At 36.8% G+C, this 20,304-nt stretch overlaps 2 protein-coding genes across 4 annotated transcripts; one reads left to right on the plus strand and one right to left on the minus strand.

The window, feature by feature from the left end:
- Nucleotides 1-9,453: 9,453 nt before the first annotated feature.
- On the minus strand, nt 9,454-13,366 carry LOC122291914 (NAD(P)H-quinone oxidoreductase subunit N, chloroplastic-like). Of its 3 annotated transcripts, none has more exons than XR_006236801.1 (3): nt 12,578-13,365; nt 12,207-12,464; nt 9,454-9,908 (listed from the first exon to the last, which is right to left on the minus strand). XR_006236801.1 is itself a non-coding variant. In XM_043099962.1 (3 exons), the coding sequence occupies exons 1-3, from the start codon at nt 13,189-13,191 to the stop codon at nt 12,387-12,389; spliced, it is 336 nt and encodes a 111-aa protein (XP_042955896.1). In that variant the 5' UTR covers nt 13,192-13,366; the 3' UTR covers nt 11,799-12,386. The 3 variants fall into 3 exon arrangements, 2 of the variants coding, with proteins under 2 accessions (XP_042955896.1, XP_042955897.1); XM_043099962.1 differs by lacking the exon at nt 9,454-9,908 and having other exon boundaries at nt 11,799-12,464; nt 12,578-12,694; nt 13,051-13,366; XM_043099963.1 differs by lacking the exon at nt 9,454-9,908 and having other exon boundaries at nt 11,799-12,464; nt 12,578-12,694; nt 12,906-13,366.
- On the plus strand, nt 10,354-11,731 carry LOC122291913. The gene is made up of 2 exons (XM_043099961.1): nt 10,354-11,231; nt 11,491-11,731. Exons 1-2 carry the CDS (start codon nt 10,702-10,704, stop codon nt 11,495-11,497), a joined length of 537 nt encoding a protein of 178 aa, XP_042955895.1. The 5' UTR covers nt 10,354-10,701; the 3' UTR covers nt 11,498-11,731.
- Nucleotides 13,367-20,304: the final 6,938 nt, after the last annotated feature.

The raw sequence follows: 20,304 nt of genomic DNA on the forward strand, positions 1-20,304 counted from the left end.
TTGAGAGTTCTGTTCATGCGTTCAGCTACACCATTCTGCTGCGGTGTCCCGAGAATAGTCTTCTGAAATCTAATCTCATTTGCAGCACAGAATTCTTTGAACCCTCCGTCGATGTACTCTCCTTCATTGTCTGACCTCAGACATTTTAACTTCAAGCATGTTTCATTTTCAACCATGGCTCTCCACTTCTTGAAAGTATCAAATGTGTCAGATTTATTTTTCAAAAAATAAACCCATACTTTCCTGCTTGAGTCATCAATAAATGAAACATAGTACCGCAATCCTCCAAGAGAAGCGACTGGGGATGGCCCCCACAAATCTGTGTGCACCAACTCCAACTTTGTAGATTTTGGAGTTCTACCATTTTTCAGGAAACTAACCTTTTTCTGCTTCCTAAAAATGCAACATTCACACATTTCCAACTTTGGTAACTTCCCATTGGATAATAGTACCTTCATTCCTTTCTCACTCATGTGACCAAGCCTTTGATGCCATAGGTTGGCATTTGCGTCAGCAATTGGAACAGTATCTCTAATGCTTGAAGTCATGTATAGAGTACCTGTTTTTGTGCCTCGAGCTACTACCATAGTTCCTCTTGTTATCTTCCACGTGCTACCGGTAAATAGTACCGAATGCCCATCAGTATCAAGTTGTCCTACAGAAATTAGGTTTCTCATGAGCTTAGGAACATGTCGCACCTTCTGTAGCAACCATGCACTTCCATTGGGTAGATTGATTGGTACATCTCTCATGCCTTCGATTTCCAACGCTTCACCATCTGCTAAGTACACCTTTCCGAAATCACCAGTGACATAATTTTGTATGATTTCTCGGTGTGCTGTAGTGTGGAACGAGATTCCTGAATCTAACACCCAAGATTCAATTTGGTTGTCGACTGAAAGGAGTAAGACATCTTGGAGATCTTCTGTTATGGCATTAGCAGAGTCATGCTCATTCTTCTTCTTTGCTTCCTTGCAATTATTTTTGAAGTGGCCAATCTTGCCACAATTCTAGCACTGTACTTGTTTTCCGGATCTAGATTTACTTCTGCCTCTTCGGGACTTTGACCTGTCCCGATTTGAACTTCTACTAGCTCATCTACCTCTCGTCTCGAGGTTTAAGGCAGAATTGGAAGTTGATGTTTCTCCTGTATCTCTTCTGCGAACTTCCTCGCTAAGAATATGGTCCCAGATATCTTGATACTTCATCTTTGTTTTGCCATAAGAATTGCTAACATCTGTTCTCATGGCCTCACAGCTTTTTGGCAATTGAGCTAGAGCAATCAGTGCACGTACTTTATCATCAAATTCAATCCCCACTGAAGCTAATTGATTGATGATAGTGTTGAACTCATTCAGATGCTGAATAACTGGAGTTCCTTCTGCCATTCTCAAGTAAAATAGCTTGTACATCAAATGCACTTTGTTATTGGCTGATGGCTGCTCGTACATGTCTGATAGAGCTTTCATCAAATCCGCGTGGTCTTTTCCTTTCCCACATTGTGTGCAACTGATCTTGACAGTGTTAGTCGAATGACTCCCAACACTTGTCTATCAAGGAAACTCCAATCTTCATTGCTCATGTCATCTGGCTTTCTTCCTAGGAGTGGAAGATGCAGTTTCTTCCTATAGAGATAATCCTCTATCTGCATTCTCTAGTAGGCAAAGTCTGTACCGTCAAATTTCTCGATACCAACACCTTTAGCTTCTTCTCCAGCCATAACTTTACAAATGAGTTCAAATTCAAACAAACAAAGATCACCGTTGCGTCTGAAACACTCGAATTAGCTGGAAACGAGTCCAGAATGATCCAAATAGTTTCTCAGCACTATTTGATCGTCGCGATGGAACTCCAACTGGCGTGATCTATCCCAAAATGATCTGCAACACGTGGATGGTTCAGATCTAATGTATTGATGCTGAATCTCAAAATTTCGACCGTACGGATGAGTCCGGAATGATCCAAATAGTTGGAAAGCACTATTTGATCGTTGAAATCGGACTTCGAATGGCTTAGATCTAGCCGAAAACAGATCTAAAAAATGGACGGTTCTGATCTGTCTGGTGCGTGGGATACACGCACTGCACAGTGCGCGTGGGCGGGTGTATTACACGCGCTACAGCACTATATGCGCGTGGGAGAGAGTGAGGCGCGTGTGACACACGAGCCGAACCTCTGTAGGGCTCGTGGGGGCGCGTTGGCGCGTGTCCTTCACGCGTCTTCAACCTCTAGAGCGTGTGAGGGAGCGTGGGTGCGTGTGGAGCACGCGTCTTCAACCTCCAGAGCGCGTGGATTGCAGTAGATGCACGGGCCGATTATCTAGGGGCGCATGTAGGCTCGTCCGACCTCCGTTTTTTATTCCGTTTGCGGCAACGGATTCATCTCGACGCGAGGAACACCGTGGAGTTGTCAAAAATTGATTTTGAACAACTTGAATTTTCAGACAGCTCGAACCAGTGCTCTGATACCAGTTGTTGGGAGCTGTTCTGACACAGAGATGATTATAAATAAAGGAGAGACGAAATTTAACGTGGTTCGGCAATTGCCTACGTCCACAGCTGCTGTAATTTCACTATGAAAATAATTTTTTTTTTTTACAAAAACTCTCTCTGCTCACCCACTCTCTTTCTCTTTTCTTTCTCTCCCACACTCTGTCTGCACACACATGCAGCACACTCTCTGTTTACTCTCTACTGCACACTGCCCGCACACACACCCTCACCTCATCACAACACTTCTATTTATAATACTGATGGGGAGTCGTTGATGAGAAAGTGCAATTGAGAGAAGGTGCAGCCGCACCTTTTGCATTCGGTGCATTCGGTGCATTAAACAAGCACATGCCACCCACCACTTTTGTCTCCATCCGCAACATATGTAACATCGCCAGTGAATTTGTGGCTGCCTTTCTGGTCAATATAGAACATTTCATAATTTTCCAGCAAATTAAAATCATCTTGAACTAGATTAAGTAGAGTTTTAAAAACCGTCCCGTTTCGGCCAGAACGGCTTGAATTTGTCGTTCCGGAACAGTGTCTAGCATGGTGTGTCTCGCTATTTCTTACCGGGTATAATCCCGATCATTTTCTTATTTCCTTTGATTTCTTTTCTAATTTCTACCCCTCCCCTTTCAAACCCAAGACTCAGAAAGTAGAAAGCCCTAGGTTTTATGATTTACCCCCCTTCACCTATCTCCAGTGACCAACGACACCACAACGTCTCAGCTCCTCGTGTTGCTCGTTACACGGTTGTGAATCGTGAGTCACAGGCTTGCAGTTGCGTTGAAATATTAAAAACTTTATAGATCAACGTCTTGATAATATTATATATATATATATATATATATATGTATTATATCCATACTAACTAATGAATTAACAGCATGAGCTGTCATAAAAAAAAAAAAAAAAAAAACAGCATGAGCTTAAAATGTATGTTCCACCTCTTTAGAGTCATCTCTGGCAGTTCTTTATCTACAAAAGCACATTCTAAAGACAAAAGAGATTATTTCTTTTAACAATTGGATCGAGAACTTGTAATATTTTATTAAGTTTTATAAATATGTATTTCTAAGACATGTATTGATTTTATTTTAGAATATAATTATATATATAATTTACCTATATAATGTCTATTCCAAAATAGTATATCAAAATGTACAGTATCGAAATATTGCGTTTCATAGCTTCAATTGAAATGGTCACAGAGACGGAATTCAAAATTTTATTATTTATTCATTGAAGCATTGCAGCTTTTCACTTATGTACTGGTTCACAAAAGTGCAACTGTAATTGTTATACTACTTAAGGGAGCATATGATGGAAGCCCTGAACTGTGAAGATCAAGCCCATCTTCAACAAGATTTGGCAGCAAAAGGAAAGGCCATCTCCACTTAAATATGAAACTTACATGCACACACCACATGTCATTCAGAGTGACAAGAATACACAAGCATCAAACACCAGTAAAAGAGAATAATTCCACATGCCAAAAATATATTTTTTTAGGTATAAAGGAATTGTTCCAGAGAATACATTCTTCAACTTCTAAAACAAGTATCAGTTCTAACTTCTATAAAGATGTCACAAACTACTTCAGATAAGGGTTTCGAGACAAAACATCTCTATAAACGTCCAATAAAGTGAAGTTCAGAAGTTCATAAGGTCCAAAGATGTGTTTATTATGGATTTCCCATGATCCAAACATGTTCATGATTCGCAGATACTCAGTGTCATTGAAAAGATTATCTACTGGAAATAGCTTCAAGTACAGTTTCAGTCGTGGTCCTTCTTCCCATTCAAACGAATCGATGTGCAGTCGATGACGGACTAACAAACTCAAATCTGTTCGGAAGGAAATCTGAGAATCCATGACTTTTTAACCGATATCCAACACGCAGAGGGGCAGCACAAGCACAATCATAAGATGCAGGGGGAATCTTCATAAGAGGGTGGACAAGAGCAAAGCAAATTGTTATTTGTTGGACCCTGACTTTTACTTTCGTCCTCACTTTCAGATCCACAAAACTGGATTGGGTTTGGGTTCGAGCATAACGGATTCCCTTGAAACCTGGAAGTCAAGAATCAAAATGCATCACGTAATCATTATATCAATGTGTCTTTTCCACATTACAATACTAACAAAAAATATCTATTCCACCTCAAAACACTACAACAAAAAAGAGCACACTCTTTTACCAGGTAGAGACCCCAGTATGAAGATGGGTTTTATCACACATGAAGATCTACATGAAATAAATTGGGACATTGACATTAGGAAGCAAGTATAGAAGCAAACCAGACAGTGACATTTGAAGGTAGATTGGTAATGCCTGTAATATCTGAAAGCTTGTTGTTCTGCAACTCCCTGGAATATGGAAGAGCCGTGAGCAATAGCATAGAAAATCTAGTACGAGATCCTTTGAAACTTATCGAAGTCAGCCCAGGAGGTTACAACTTTGAATGTGATAAAATAGCATGCAAAAATCAGGACAAAGAAGCAACTTTATCTTCTATCAATAAAAGCTCAAGGTACTTGAAAGCGTGAATGCCCATAGACTGCCGTATAAATACACTTTCAACCAAGGGAAACAGTAACATTGCCGTTAAGCTCTTACAGTACTATAAGGCTTGCCATTTTTTCCAAAGTCCTATTTTGCCAAATGATGGATGGAATAGAGCCACTCAATGAATTGTTCACAATCAGTGACGCTAATTAAACTATCTCATTGTGCACGTTGTGGCACTCATCGAATCCAAGTTGCACCGGTTATGATTTATCTAACCCAAATTGTATCTGTAATGGTAATATTAATTTAAGATTGTGATATAGATATTACTAAATAAATATGTAATTATTTAAGAACTCTTGCACTTTCTTGACTCCTGGTCATTATTTCTTGGAGCTGAGTTCCACTAATGTCAAATGTTGGATTGTCTGGAATAGGCTGGTGATAAATTTAATCTCGTTAGAAAATAACTAAATATTGTGATTCAAGTATAAATGTTAATATACTTGCATGCCACTAATATTGGTCATATCTATCTCTGAAGTGGCAAATAAATTCCTAGAAGTATTCACAACTGGTTTATCTCCTCCATCTCGCTAATAATTAAATAACAAATAACAAAACACATTTGTCAATCCCGGTAAAACTAAATTATAAATAAACACATAAAGTAAAAAAAAAAAGTGAACCTATTTGCATTTCCCCTTCACTGGTACTTTCTTCGTCTTCGCTTTAACTTTTTGCATGCTTTTCTCCATCCCCGATGCTCTCCTCAGCAATGGGGTCTGCCTTTCCCTCTCACAATTAGTGGACTAAGTACTTTATTTGAACTACCATAAGCATTTGTGCCCTTTGTCACACAACTAACATTGAAACCTGTGAGGGTCATCGATGGGGGTTCTTGGTCGTCACCATATAAGTCCATCATTGCAAATAACTTTTTTGTTGCATCCTCAGTATGCTTTTCTGAACTTGTAGCAAGAGTAATCATCTTATAACAGATATTCAATAAACTTGAATATCGGTTATCATCTACCCGCTGATCCCCTGCGATATAGCTGCTGTGAATTAACGTATATCTCCTCTTGATGTCCTTGTTCCATCGATTTAAAATATACTTCTTTGGCAAAAATTTTATATTGTTACATTTGAATACTACGAAAATATGCCTGCACAATATACTCATCATCTGAAATAACCCACATGAATACTTTGCAGGAGCATCATCCTCACTAAAGTCCACTGAATGTGTAACCAACTTAGTGAAGTCTTCCACACAAACTTCATCCTTTACCATATAGGTCTTTACAGCACCATCTCTCTTAAGTAACTCTGGATCCAGATCGATAATACAGGTAAGTTGCTATTGAACTTCCCTCAATTTTACATTCGTGTACAAATCTTGAAACCTCTTTTCAATCGGAGATCTAGATATGTAAGGAATAGTGACGCTAAATGAGTGGAAGTCTGCACTGTTTTCATTCTCAATTTTCTTTTTTAATGCATTGTCAAATTGGTCGATGAACTCTTTCAAGTTTGTCTTTGCATGAACATAACCATAAAAAAAAGCATTCATACTCTCGCTCCATTGCGTTATAATCATTCTTGCCCAAAAAAACTATTTCAAGAACGCTAGTACCCAATGCTCACGCTCAATTTATAAACTTTGCAGCCATGCATTCTCTTGCAAGTTGTAAGTGGTGATTAACTGATCCCAACATTTTTCAAACTCTTCAACATTTTGGGTGTTATACACACATTTTATCAATGCATTTTTCATCCCACTTTTGTAGGAAGAATAAGAGGTAAGATTTTCAGAGACTTTCTTCAATATATGCCACAAACAAAATCGATGTCGACTTTCTAGAAAGGCAATAGCTATACCATTCTTCATTGCTCTATCTTGATATGTGATAATAGCTTTTGAAGCTATACCATCCATACACTGCAACCAGATCTAGAATAACCAGAAAAACGTCTCCGTATCCTTACTGGATATCAATCCTGCACCCAGTATAATTGACTGGCCATTGTGGTTTACACCAACAAATGGTGCAAACGGCATTCCATATCTATTCGTCAGATATGTGGTGTCGAATGTGACCACATCACCGAAATACTGATATGCTGCCCTGCCATGGGGGTCTACCCAAAAGATATTTTTTAACCTCCCGTCATCATCTAAATCCATCAATGAAAAGAACCCAGGACTTTTGTACTACATCCTTAAAAAATACTCTCAAAGCTCTCCAACGCCACATTTCCCATGTCGCAGATGTCTTGCCTTATCAATATAATTTCGACAATTTTTTTTCAAAAATGGGGAGGTTCTTGAATCCACCCACGCCAATAACACGAGATCTAAAGCTCTTATTCATTCGGATGCCAGCCAAATTGTTTGTATCTATGACTCTTTTTATAGACTCACTCACTTCTTTATTATATCGGAAGAAGCGAGATTTAGTTGGACTGAGGCTGTGGTTATGAATATTATGAACTATTGTCAACCTAAACTTTCCATCAACTTTTAAGGCATTGATCTTTGCCTTACATTCTGTCTTTCCTATCGGTCGCGGTCTGGTGACATTCGACGTCCTATTACGGGCCTTCCCATCACAGACACAACCAAGGGTGGCATATCTAACATTGTCATCCTCTCCCTTCTCAGTCCTTCTTGTCATCACTTCAAACCTGCATTTCTTAGCATACTGCTTATAATAACTCATTACTTCTTCAAAAGAATTAAACTCCATCCCAACTTTGGCTCCTCAATCATACTACCAGCAACTTCGTCCTCTAACTGAGGTGTCCCGATAGTGCCATCCTCGGTTTCTCGTGATTTTGGTCTATATTTGTTGCTTTCTTCAACTCTAGAGGAGGTACGTGGAATATTAGTTTCCCTACACTTGAGTGTTTCCTCTACATCAACTCTTTTGCTCGTAGTGGAGCTTGTAGTATGAGAGGAGTTGGGTAACCAACATTCTGCAAAAAGAACAAAAAATCTATGTAATAAGCTTTTTTTTTAAAAAAGGCCAACTTATAAAAATTTAAAAAACAATACAAAAACACAGTTGCATCATCACTTGAATGTTGCTTGGATATTGGTAGCCATCTGAATATGGCAAAAAAGCCAGTGACCACGCAGGAATTGGTCCATAATAACTGTGCATGTAGTTTGGACTTGTTGATGGTATGTCCTAACATGTTATTTGACAAGTTATTCATGTGTTTTGAAAATAAATATAAACTCAACACAGTCCTAAAAGTTTATAAAAAATATAACACACCGCGGTTGGGGATTTGAGCTAAATGGTGTTAGCGGAGATGAGTGTTCTCCCTCTTTTTCCATGCTAAGAGGAGATGAACTACATATGCAATAATGCGTCAAAAAAAAAAAATTGTAAAAGTACAACCAATAACTAGAAAACGTCATTTTGAGATAAGAAAAGCAAAAATGCATTGACAATTACCGTGGTAGAATATGTTGCTTCTTCTCTCATCTTCTAAAGAAAAATTATATATAAATATCAAAACCAATAAATAAGCATGAGCAAAGATTTTGTTGAAAAACTGGGAATACATATCTTAAAACACCAATGATTAATGTTAAATGAAAACAATCCATAACATTCGCCACCATCTATTCTTTATCCTCAAAGCTCCCAGCGTCCCTCTCTCCAAATGAACAAGTAACTCGCAATCATCATATACAAAGCTTCAGCTTCTCCCTGAGAACAGCCAAACATTTCTAACAAGCCAACATTTAAAACTATTCTGGGAGGAATGTCCCAATATAGGCCGTACAAGCCAGATATGGCATTCTGAAGACATAAATGTGCAAGCATGGAGTTGAAAGTTAGATCTAAATTATCTTTTTGTCCTGTTATGTTTACAATCTGTTCTGTAAGTTGTTTTTCATTTGACTTGGTCGTTTGAATGGAATGGACGATCGGTTGAGAAGGGATATAATAAGAAAAAGAAAAATTATTTTGTGTGCTCAATCGATCATTATCAAACAATTTATTCACTACAGAATTAAAGAAATTAGAGATTACAATCAATTTAGACTACACTTGCAAAACCATTTTTAAAATATAAGTTTGACTTGGGATCATCCCCAAGAGTAGCATATCTGCAAGTTGATTTCTACTCTACATTAACTCTAGAACTCCACATTACCTCATGAACAAACTTATCTGGATGAGTTCTAAATTTGATGTACTGTTTTTTTCTCACAATGGCATTTTATTACATTCATGATCTGGACGAGCTTGTTCCCACTACCCTATTCACTTTTAAGAAAAGAAAATAGACCCAGATTATTAATAACTTTCTAAGACCTCACAAAACTAATATAGTATTTTGGGATAATTCTCATGTTTTTCTTTATTTTGTTTTATTTTTTTATTTTTTTTTCAGTTCTCTACTTTATTACTGAAATAAGCTTAAAAAGCTATCCCTTTTCCTTTATAAATGGAATTCGATGGACATTGCAAGAGGGAGAGGTAGTGGAGACTAAGTTCCATAAATTATCAATTGCTCGAGGTGTCGCACAAGGCTTGGAATATCTGCACCTCAACAACAGGCCCCAAAGCATTGTTCCCCAAGAGTCGTCCAAAAAAGTAGCAAAGAGAGAAAATAATGCAAAGAAATGTGAAAATCTAAACAACTTAAACACGACGACAACCACACAAGCGCAGCTTTGGCTACCCACAACGACGACCATCGGCTTAGATTTAGTGGCTTTCTTTGGCTGGGTTTGAATCTTGTTCCGAGCGACTAAGGAAATCCTCTACTTTCGTAGTTTCATTTCCCACTTTCCCTCCCATTCTGTGCTTTTCATTCGCATTTTTTTAACAAATTTATCGACTGACGTTGCAGCTGATTTTCCCCCGTGTACCTGTAGAATAACTCATTATTAAAAAATGAGATTTTTTTATATGAATTTTAAATTTATTTATTTTTAAAGCAAATATACGAAACTTACCTATTTTAAAATTATATAAATAAAAAATAATAATAGATTTTTTAATTTACGAGTGAGACTTTCAAATCATGATGTTGTTATATCTAAAAAAACTTATACACAGATTTATTGGAAAACAGAATTGGGTTAGTATGATGGGTTGTACCATTGTTATTTAGGCCTAACTGAAGGAAAGCCCAACGAATTGGATTTAGGATGCTAGGCCTCATTTAATGATGCAGGACGTAGATGCAACCAACGTGGCAACTACCCGCTATGATTATGGAAGATCCAATTAAGCGGTGGGAAAAAGCAGAGTTCCAGCCATGCACCATGACAACATCAGTGCCTGAAGTTGCGACGTCAACTTGCCTTTTCACATATTTTTGTTTTCACCGATGATCTACTTTGATTTGCCTCTTAATTTATTGTTTCCTTTCCCAAGTATTTCCTTTATCAATTGTCTACTTTCCTATGTGATCTCCTTATATATTTGGTTATCATTGTAAGAGAGGGATTATTATGAAAAGATTGAATAAGACAGGAAGTGTTTTATCTTCTTTTTTTATCTTTTTTTTATCTTTTTTTTTTTTTCCCCACTTGTGATATTTTCGGAAGACACAGTTCTTCAATATACTCGTTTTTCTTCTTTCATGTCTTCCACTACACCAACTTTGGCATTTGAGCAAGGTTTTATCTGGTTTAATGGCAAGAGATAATTCCCAAGATGAAGATTGTGGCATACAGGCCATTTGGGCAGTCGTTAATTCTCAAGAAGCAATGTTTTGAAGGGATTGAACGCATGTTACTAGAGATTCAAATAGCCATCACAGGCATTCATGTTGGTGGTGACAAGAATCAAGATAATGAGGGTGCAAACCATCCAAGGGGAGGTCGTAGTTTTATGCATCGGCAGAGGGATCAAGCAGACAATTCTTCTAGCAATGAAGAACTGGAAGGTTTTGTCCGTGGGAACCAAGATGGCAAGAGAGCTTCATGCAACAACCACAATTTTAGAATTAAATTTGACTTACCATGCTTCAATGGCCACCTTCATGGTGAGATCTTTCTTGATTGGATGCTTGAGGTGGAGAAGTTTTTTTACTACATGCAAATTCCTCAAGCACAACAAGTAAAATTGGTTGCTTATAAATTGAGTGGTGGTGCCTCGGTCTGGTGGGAACAAATGCAAAACAATAGGAGGAGACAAGGCAAACAACCAGTGTGCATATGGCCAAAGATGAAAAGACTGATGAGGTAAGAATTTGGTGATCATTCATCTGCGTAAGAGACTTTTTCCCACAGGTACTTGCAGCAAATTACAGCACAAGAAGTATGGTCCTTGCTGCATTCTAAAGAAAATTAATGATAACGCCTACGTGGTTGAGCTCCCAAGGGACGTGTGCATTTCCCCCACTTTTAATGTAGCTGATTTGTCGAATATCATTGCCCTAATGTTGCCTCTGACCCAAGCTCTAAGGCCATTTTTTTTCTAAGTAGAGGGGAATTGATGCAGGGCGTAGATGCAACCAACGTGTCAGCTACATGCTATGATTCTAGAAGATCCAATTAAGCGGTGGGGAAAGCAGAGTTCCAGCCATGCACCATGACAACATCAGTGCCTGAAGTTGCAGCATCAACTTGCCTTTTTAGATATTCCTGTTCTCACTGATGATCTACTTTGATTTGCCCCTTAATTTATTGTTTCCTTTCCTAAGTATTTCCTTTATCAATTGTCTACTTTCCTTTTGTAATCTCCTTATATATTTGGTTATCATTGTAAGAGAGGGATTATTATGAAAAGATGGAATAAGAAAGGAAGTGTTTTATCTTTTTGTTTTTTTTTTTCCTGCCACTTGTGATATTTTCGGAAGACACAATTCATCTATATACTCTGTTTTCTTCTTTCACGTCTTCTGCTATGCCATTTAACTAAGCCTACAATTTTTGAAAAGCCCAATAGGCTTAAATGGAGGTGATTAATGAGTAATGGCCCAAACAAAGAAAATTGAGAGAGAGAGAGAAAGAGCGAGAGCATATTAGGTGATAACACTGAAGGGATTAACAGGAGAGAGCATATTATGTCTAGGAAAAGAAAAAGTAGAATGAGGTTGGCCTAGCAACAACTAGAGTCAGGAACACACCAAAAATGAAATTCTAATGGAACAAATATGTGGAAAAACCAACTGTAAGATTGTGAATCAAGACACCCATGCACATTCTCAAACTAACCTGAGAAAATAGGTTGCTTTATAGATTGTAGTGTATCTCAAGAGAGATCTTTAGGCATGTTTAAAGCTGTAGTGTTGCCTTTAAAATCTGGTTGGTGAGGCGACTTTTCATGACTTCCCTTCCAATTGGGGGTCTTAGGCATGGACGGGTTCGTACATTATTCGTACGTGTAGATTTATCCTATTTCCGCATATTATGTTTCATGAGTTGAATCTGTTCATCTTCACTTAATTGGGGCTTTGATTGCATGGAAAGAACCTGTGCAAAGGTATAGAAAAAACTGTAAGAAATGATGGTAGGCTTTATCGAGTTTTCTTTAATAAATCATATGCGTTTGTAGATCAAGAGGAGTGGTTTGAATATTTTTTAACCTTGGCTTCAATTATCCACACCACAAGTCCTTTGGCATCTGGAGGCAGTGCATCGAGCCTGTAATCAACTTCCGGTGGGAAATACCACCTCGCAATGGGCTGTTTCCCTAAATGTGCCTGCATTTCAACAGAGCAAAAGTTGAACTAAGGATCAAGCAGATATGCAGAACCATGGTGCTGAGAGTATAGGGGCACGTAGTTAACAACTCAAAGGGCAAACAGGGGTGAATCTTGGTGATTGGGGTGGTCTGAGGGTCTACTCCAAGGCCTCTAGCAGTGAGGTCGAGGAAATAGTATCCCTGGTATCGGAGTCATGTAAAGTATCTACCCTCGTAGCCTCCCTCATGCGGGGTGTAAATGGCGAGGGCTTTGTGCTCTTCCACATCCGACAGCCATTGACCCAGATCAAAATTCACCAAATCCCCCCCTATGAAGTCCTCTATTCCTATCCCACTGCACCTCACCGTCCCTACCCTTTTGTTCGCCTTACAATGTCCCCCTCTCAGCCCCATCATCATCAGGCTTCTTTTTCCCACCATCGTTATGTCAAACATGCAGTTGTTTCCTGTTTTGAGCTGCTTCTGATGTAGCTTTGAGTGAGGTTGGTGTACCATAATTCAAGCAGGCTGCAGCTGCCATTTTTCGTGCTTCTGAGGTCGATTTCAAATCCACAGAAGAATACTGAGAATAGGACACAGAAGGTCGGCCTGAAACGAAATGGGAATGCTATAAAGGCGGCCGTTTGCATGGCTATGCATTCCGAATTGTATGGTGGATAGAAGAGATAAGAAAACACCCATTCTTTCATATAATTTGTGGCGTCCAACTTCTGGTCTGTGTTGGTATTTTTTTTTTTAAATAATATTTATTAATAACGTTTTCTTTTAAGAGTCATTACTATCTGGTAACCTTTTTCTTTGACATTCAAGTAGGTAACATTTACAGTTTATGGTTAACGTTGGCTGCAGTTATTTTCTTTAGCCGATCGGTTGTTAAAAGAAAAAAAAAACATTATTATGTTTTTTTATTTTCATCCTTTCTTTCAATAGCCCAGTTTTTTTTAATAAAAACAAATCGTTATCTGTGAAAGTAAATTTCTTTGCTGCCGTTATCTTCTTATCCGAACGTTGGTGTTAATACCTTATAGCTGGACTTTTTAGTACCCTTAGGGATAACTGCAGGTAAAACTGAGTTTATGGCTTTGTACGTTTCTTTCATTATTTTCAACTTTATTGAGGAGCTATTTATTTGGCCTATTTTACTTATCGTTGGTACGTGTTAATGGGGGTAATAACTATGGTTAATTGGCCAACATTCCTTTTACGGATCTTTGATAATGGCCAACATTTTTATTGTTTTTTTATTGCCCAGATGTCGTATGTACAAACAGCTACCTTTTTTTACATGCTAACTGCTTTCTATATATTGGGGGCGTCCATTTAGTCTAAATAGAGGCTTTTGAAAGTAGTATTATCTTGATATATAATAAAATAAAATAGAGGGTTGTACGTAAATATTTGTTGAGAGTATTTCCAGATAAAAGAAAAGTGTTCTTCTGGTGGAGCTTTGAGCTCAACCACTTGTGCAGAGTTGGTTCGGGTTATACGACGATCAGTTGGGCTGTTGTATCCTGGAGGAGTCAAGTCAAGAAAAGTTCTGCTGCACCGGTTAATTTGAGACTTTGTACACCGCAGAGGGCTTGAATCTCCTTAAAGAAAGCGAGATTTCTGTGCCTCAGTCCAAACTGGCTTCATTTATATTTTAACTTTATTGTAATTTTTATTACATTATTGTGTAATTTTACCAATAATTTTAAGGAGATTCAATCATGGAGCTTACAACTGAAAAATCCACGGAAAGTATTGGAGATCTTAACAAGCCCTTCCGCTTCAAAGGAGTCAATTTCAAGAGATGGAAGTGCAAAGTGCTCTTCTATCTAAGCCTTCTGAATGTCTCTTATGTTCTCACTGCAAAGAATCCTAGAAAGATCACCACCGAGAACATGACTGAAGTACAAGTAAAAGCTCACGAAGAAAAGATTGAAAAATATACCAAAGATGAGTATAACTGTCGATGCTATCTTTTAAATTGTCTTGCTGATCAATTTTATGATTACTACAATACTACTTACACTTCTGCAAAGAAAATTTGGAAAGCTTTACAGAGTAAATATGATAAGGAAGAAGCCGGAGCGAAGAAATATGCGGCAAGTTGTGACGCCCCCAAATTCCGTTTGGGATTGGACGGACATTTGAAGCGTCGAGACATGCAACACAAGGTTACCTGCCCCCGTTCATGACATATAAGATGCAATAATCCTAACATGCATCTAACATTATGCAATATTCGCAGCGGATAATTTTTTTTCTTTAGCAATACTATGCACCAAATTAAAATATCCCAAATACTTAAAACATACTTCATATATAAAGATACATTGAATAACTAAGATCACAGAACTATTCCAAAATAGTTATGATCTAAAAGTACTGGAGATGCAACTCCATCGTACAAGTAGTAATTTAACTACTATATTAACCTTAACGACGCACCGTCGTTCAGTCGACTGTACCTAGTTGGTCAGCTCCTGATCTTCCTTCAGGTCCTGTAACAAGATCTACCATTCGGGGGGAATGGTAGTTGGGACTACCACAGTGAGATTTGATTACAAATCTCAGCAAGTTAACAAAAAACTTCCATACAGACTAATGATGCATGGATGACAGTAAAAGCATAAATGCATAATCAAATTCATAAGTAATTAAAGCATAACTTAGTGTACAACATAGCATAATTGACATAGCTTAAATTGAATCATGAAGTGAACTTGACTTAGCATGAACTTGCTCTGAAACTTGAATTAACATGAAAAATACATACTCCACAGTTGTTGTGGCCCCATATATTCTACGTGTAAATACATACTCCACTGTTGTTGTGGCCCCATGTATTCTTCACAAACTTGACTTAACATTAAAAATACATACTCCACAGTTGTTGTGGCCCCATGTATTCTACACAAACTTGACTTAACATGAAAAATACATACTCCACAGTTGTTGTGGCCCCATGTATTTTACGCATCACATTTGTAGTTAAATACATACTCCACAGTTGTTGTGGCCCCATGTATTCTACACAACTTGACTTAACATTTAAAAATACATACTCCACAATTGTTGTGGCCCCATGTATTCTACACAAACTTGACTTAACATGAAAAATACATACTCCACAGTTGTTGTAGCCCCATGTATTTTACGCATCACATTTGTAGTTAAATACATACTCCACAGTTGTTGTGGCCCTATGTATTCTACACAACTTGACTTAACATTTAAAAATACATACTCCACAATTGTTGTGGCCCCATGTATTCTACACAAACTTGACTTAACATGAAAAATACATACTCCACAGTTGTTGTGGCCCCATGTATTTTACGCATCACATTTGTAGTTAAATACATACTCCACAGTTGTTGTGGCCCCATGTATTCTACACATCATAATGTACTCAAGATGAAATGTGACTGGAATACGAAAGGACTGAAGTCCTGACGTAACATAACGTGACTTGAACATAACTTAGAATACATGACCAACTTGAGATAGAAACATTTCGTAACATGGCATAACATATAATAGACAACATATTTAACATGACATACTTGCAACAGAGAATATTACATGACTTAACTTACATGTAATAGATGACATACTTAGCATGACGTACTTGTAATGTACAGTAATACATAACAGAATACATTATGTAACAGATAAAAATTGATGACAGAATAAATTTTGTATAATAGACAATTACATGATAACTTGACATGGCATGACACATATGATAACATACATACATACACTGTAGTTCTTTTACTTAGCACACATACACAGTAGACTGCTAGTAAGTTAAAAGCTAACTTACCTCGATCTTCGCGTTTCTTATAAAACTTCAAGTGCGATCACGAGGAACTGTAATTAGTGATTCTAAAAGTTAGAACTAAATCACTAATAATTTGAAATATGGAAAATACTAACTTAAAGAGTAAAATTTTCATTTTACTCTCTACATGTGGGAAAATGACCGTTTTACCCATAACTTAAGGATTTTGCATACTAACTCCAAAAGTTTCCAAAATTTACATTCCTCATATAAATTTTGTCCTAAACTTAAATATCAACTCAGAAAAATTTAAAACAAAACACAACTATGAAGAACACATTATGGTTGAAACATCCATAGGCCATTTCCCTTTATTTTTTGTTGCAATTCCTTCCAACTTCAAAACTCATGCTTAAACCAAAATTTTGCAACAAACATCTTCCAATCCTAAGTTCAAAACCATATTTAAAACATCCATTTAGAAAAAGTTAATAATCAACACCAAACTTTTTTGTAAAAAAAATTCAAGCACTTGAATCACAAGTTTTGACCTTAAATCAAAACATCTCCAAGAATTTCAAAAATCAAATCTTACTTCTAACATATTCATAATATCATTCTAACATATTCATAATATCATCCTAACATCAACCATGCTTTAAATTATCAAACTAAAGTCACCAAAATCACAAAATAACATTTGGAGTTTTTGGTTTTACACTTAGTCCGAAAACAGAAATTTTTTCCTCAACTAGTTTTGATAAATCTCTTGATCTATGACTTATAAATATATGATCTTCAAACCAAACCATCACATGGTTTAAAAAGATGTCCTAAAACATATATAAGTTTCTAATTCAAGATCACATGGTTAGAAATTAATCAAAACATAAATTTAGCCAAGAATATCCACACTTTGGCTTATCTGAATATCTCTTTGCATAAAATTTCATATCTTTGAAACTAACATCAAATATCTTCAAAATAATAATATAACATGTATATAAGATGTTTAGGATCCTCCAATAAAATTATCAAAGTCATTAGAATAGGTTTAGACCACCAAAGAGTTAAACTTTCTCAAAACAGAAACTGTTTTTCCTCTTCTAGTTTCTAAGTTTCTAAATCTAAGAAAATCTTTCATCAAAACCTTTAATCATGCAAAAATCCTCAACCAATAGTCATATATACATGTTAACAATACTCCATAAAAATTTCGGACCAATATCTATCCATTAGCTTGGTCAAAAACTCCAAACTATAACATACTCTCCAGATTCACGCCCAGAATGACCTTTCTATGGTTAAAAATACTTTTGACCGACCAAATGACCATGGAATGATACGAAAAATACATCTACGAAAACTAGACTCAAAGAGGAACAACTTATATCAAGGAGACTTTATGATAAAACACTTACAAAAGCTTCGAAATGGGTGTGCAAAAGAACTCCTAAAAGCTGTCCGAGAGAGAGTGTTTGGTATTCTTTCAATAGAAAGCATAAATGAAGATAATTTCGTGGGGAGGGATGGCTGGAGATATTTGTGGATAAGATATGGAAGAGATGAGGCTGGAGTGAGAGTTAAGTGTAGGACTCTCTTACCCGAAGTGAGAGTTAAGTGTAGGACTCTCTTACCGGAGTGAGAGTGGAGTGTAGGACTCTCTTACCTAATAATATCTACAAAAATCAACTCAAGATATTTTTACCCAATAATATTCATGAAAATTACCTCAAGATATTTCTTTTTATCCAATAATATCTACAGTTTAAAACAGACGTTTTGACCGAAAATATGAAAAAATGTTATTGCGCCATAAGACTTTAAATAACCCTCCGAGTCTAATGGCACAAACCATAATACATTTTGACACTTCTAACTATCTCCAATAATCAAAAACACACTTCTGATACCATAGTAAATAATAACACTAACTATGTAATTAGACAAAAACCTATATGATTAATGGATTCGTGAAAACTTATGGGGTTTTCACGAGGTTCTTAAAGTTAATAGAAATTTCACAATTAAATTTCTAGCGGGCTGTTACACAAGTCGCTTCTTTCGATATCAAATGATTGATGGAAAGTCCGTCGTAGAGCAAGCTCAGGATTTTCAAATGGTTGTAGCAGAAGTTAGATCTGAAGGCATCAAGATTGGAGACAATCTAATTGTTTGTGGCATCATCGACAAGCTACCACCTTCATGGAGAGAGTTTCAAAAGTCGATGCGCCATAAACAAAAGGAGACTTCCTTAGAAACATTAATCACGCATATTCACGCAGAAGAGGAAGCTAGAGGCCAAGATGCATTGGTGTTTCAAAATGGTAATGAGGATTTCATGACAAAGGTAAATTTAATTTCTGAAAATGATAGCTTGCCCAAGAGTCAAAATATGAAAGATAATTTTTTGAAGCCGCAAAGAAAAGATTTCAAAAAATTTGGTAGACCTCACAAAAAGGGCTTTCAAAGCCAATATGATAAGAACCAAGGACCCCCTTCACAAAATCAAGCTTGTTTTGTCTGTGGCAAAGTGGGCATTTTGCTCGAATTTGCAAGTATCGGAAGCGAGAAAATAATCCTCAAGTTAACGTAACTGAGGAGCTGTTTGTAGCAATGATTACAGACATTAACGTGGTTGAATTTGTTGAAGGGTGGTGGGCAGATTCTGGTGCCAATAGGCATGTCTGCTATGATAAAGATTGGTTCAAAAATTTTACTCCCTTTGAAGAAGAGAAGACTATCATGCTTGGTGATTCAAGTAAAACCAAGGTCATTGGGAGTGGTGAGGTCGAGCTGAAATTCACCTCGGGATGTATATTGATGCTCAAAGATGTACTCTATACACCGTCCATGAGGAAGAATTTGATGTCGAGTTTTTTACTCAACAAAGCGGGCTTCAAACAAACTATGGAATCTGATCAATATGTGATTACAAAAAATGGAGTTTTTGTGGGCAAAGGCTACGCTTGTGATGGAATGTTTAAATTGAGTATTGAGAATAAAGTATAGAACGTTTCTCTTTATATTTTTTTTATATGAAAAAAATCTGTTTTTAAATCCAAAAATTAGTGGGGGCCTGTCAAGTTTTTAGAATTTTTTTCTAAAGGATTTTGGCTTGTACGTCGTTCTTCAGTTTATTTTAAGCTTTTTTGAATAAAGCCGATTGTTATTAATTTTTTTTTGGTGTTATACGTTTTTGTGCATTTAGATTCAACTTATTCAAACGGTTTAATATTTGTGTGGGTACATCTATTATCCTTATTGGATTTGTTTAAAACGTATATGGTGTTTATGGTCGAACTGTTTTGGCTATTTTGTTTTTGTTTAAGCCGTTTTATAATTTAAGAGATTCATTGCATGTTTTAGCTGCCGTATTTTTTTTCCCATGTCAACTATGGAGTTTAACTATTTTGGCTTCAATAAAGAAGCAAATTGGTTGAGAGATTTATTCTTTTATGGGAAAAATCAGATTTAACCATATCAATTTGTTGCGATAGTACTACTACAGTTGGTAGAGTACAAAACCGTTATTATAACTATAAATCCAGATCTTTTGAGAAAAAACACAGTACTGTAAGATTTTTTTTTATTGATGGTGTTATTAAAGTGGATCCACTATAGAAAGCTTTGACAAGAAAAATTGATCTGAAATACATCGAGGGGAATGAGATTAAAACCCATAATTCAAGAGCCATGTATGAGGATACCCAACCTGGGGACCAAATATCCTAAGAACTGGGTTCAATGGGAAAAACGAATCATATGATGGTCGTAAAAAAAAATGCACTATTTATTTTATTTCTCATTCCTATGATGTGAGTGCATTTATCCTG

This window comes from Carya illinoinensis, chromosome 13 (assembly GCF_018687715.1).
Source record: "Carya illinoinensis cultivar Pawnee chromosome 13, C.illinoinensisPawnee_v1, whole genome shotgun sequence".
In the NCBI taxonomy this organism is placed as follows: Eukaryota; Viridiplantae; Streptophyta; class Magnoliopsida; order Fagales; family Juglandaceae; genus Carya; species Carya illinoinensis.

Bases quoted from the DNA above. Each gene is read 5' to 3' on its own strand.
- LOC122291913 (XM_043099961.1), top strand. From the start codon at position 10,702: ATGAAGATTGTGGCATACAGGCCATTTGGGCAGTCGTTAATTCTCAAG.
- LOC122291914 (XM_043099962.1), bottom strand. From the start codon at position 13,191: ATGGTACACCAACCTCACTCAAAGCTACATCAGAAGCAGCTCAAAACA. The intron at 12,695-13,050 runs GTAGGGACGGTG...GTTGAAATGCAG, and splicing joins ATTGTAAGGCGAACAAAAGG to GCACATTTAGGGAAACAGCC. The intron at 12,465-12,577 runs GTTAAAAAATAT...ACCTTTGCACAG, and splicing joins TGTGGATAATTGAAGCCAAG to GTTCTTTCCATGCAATCAAA.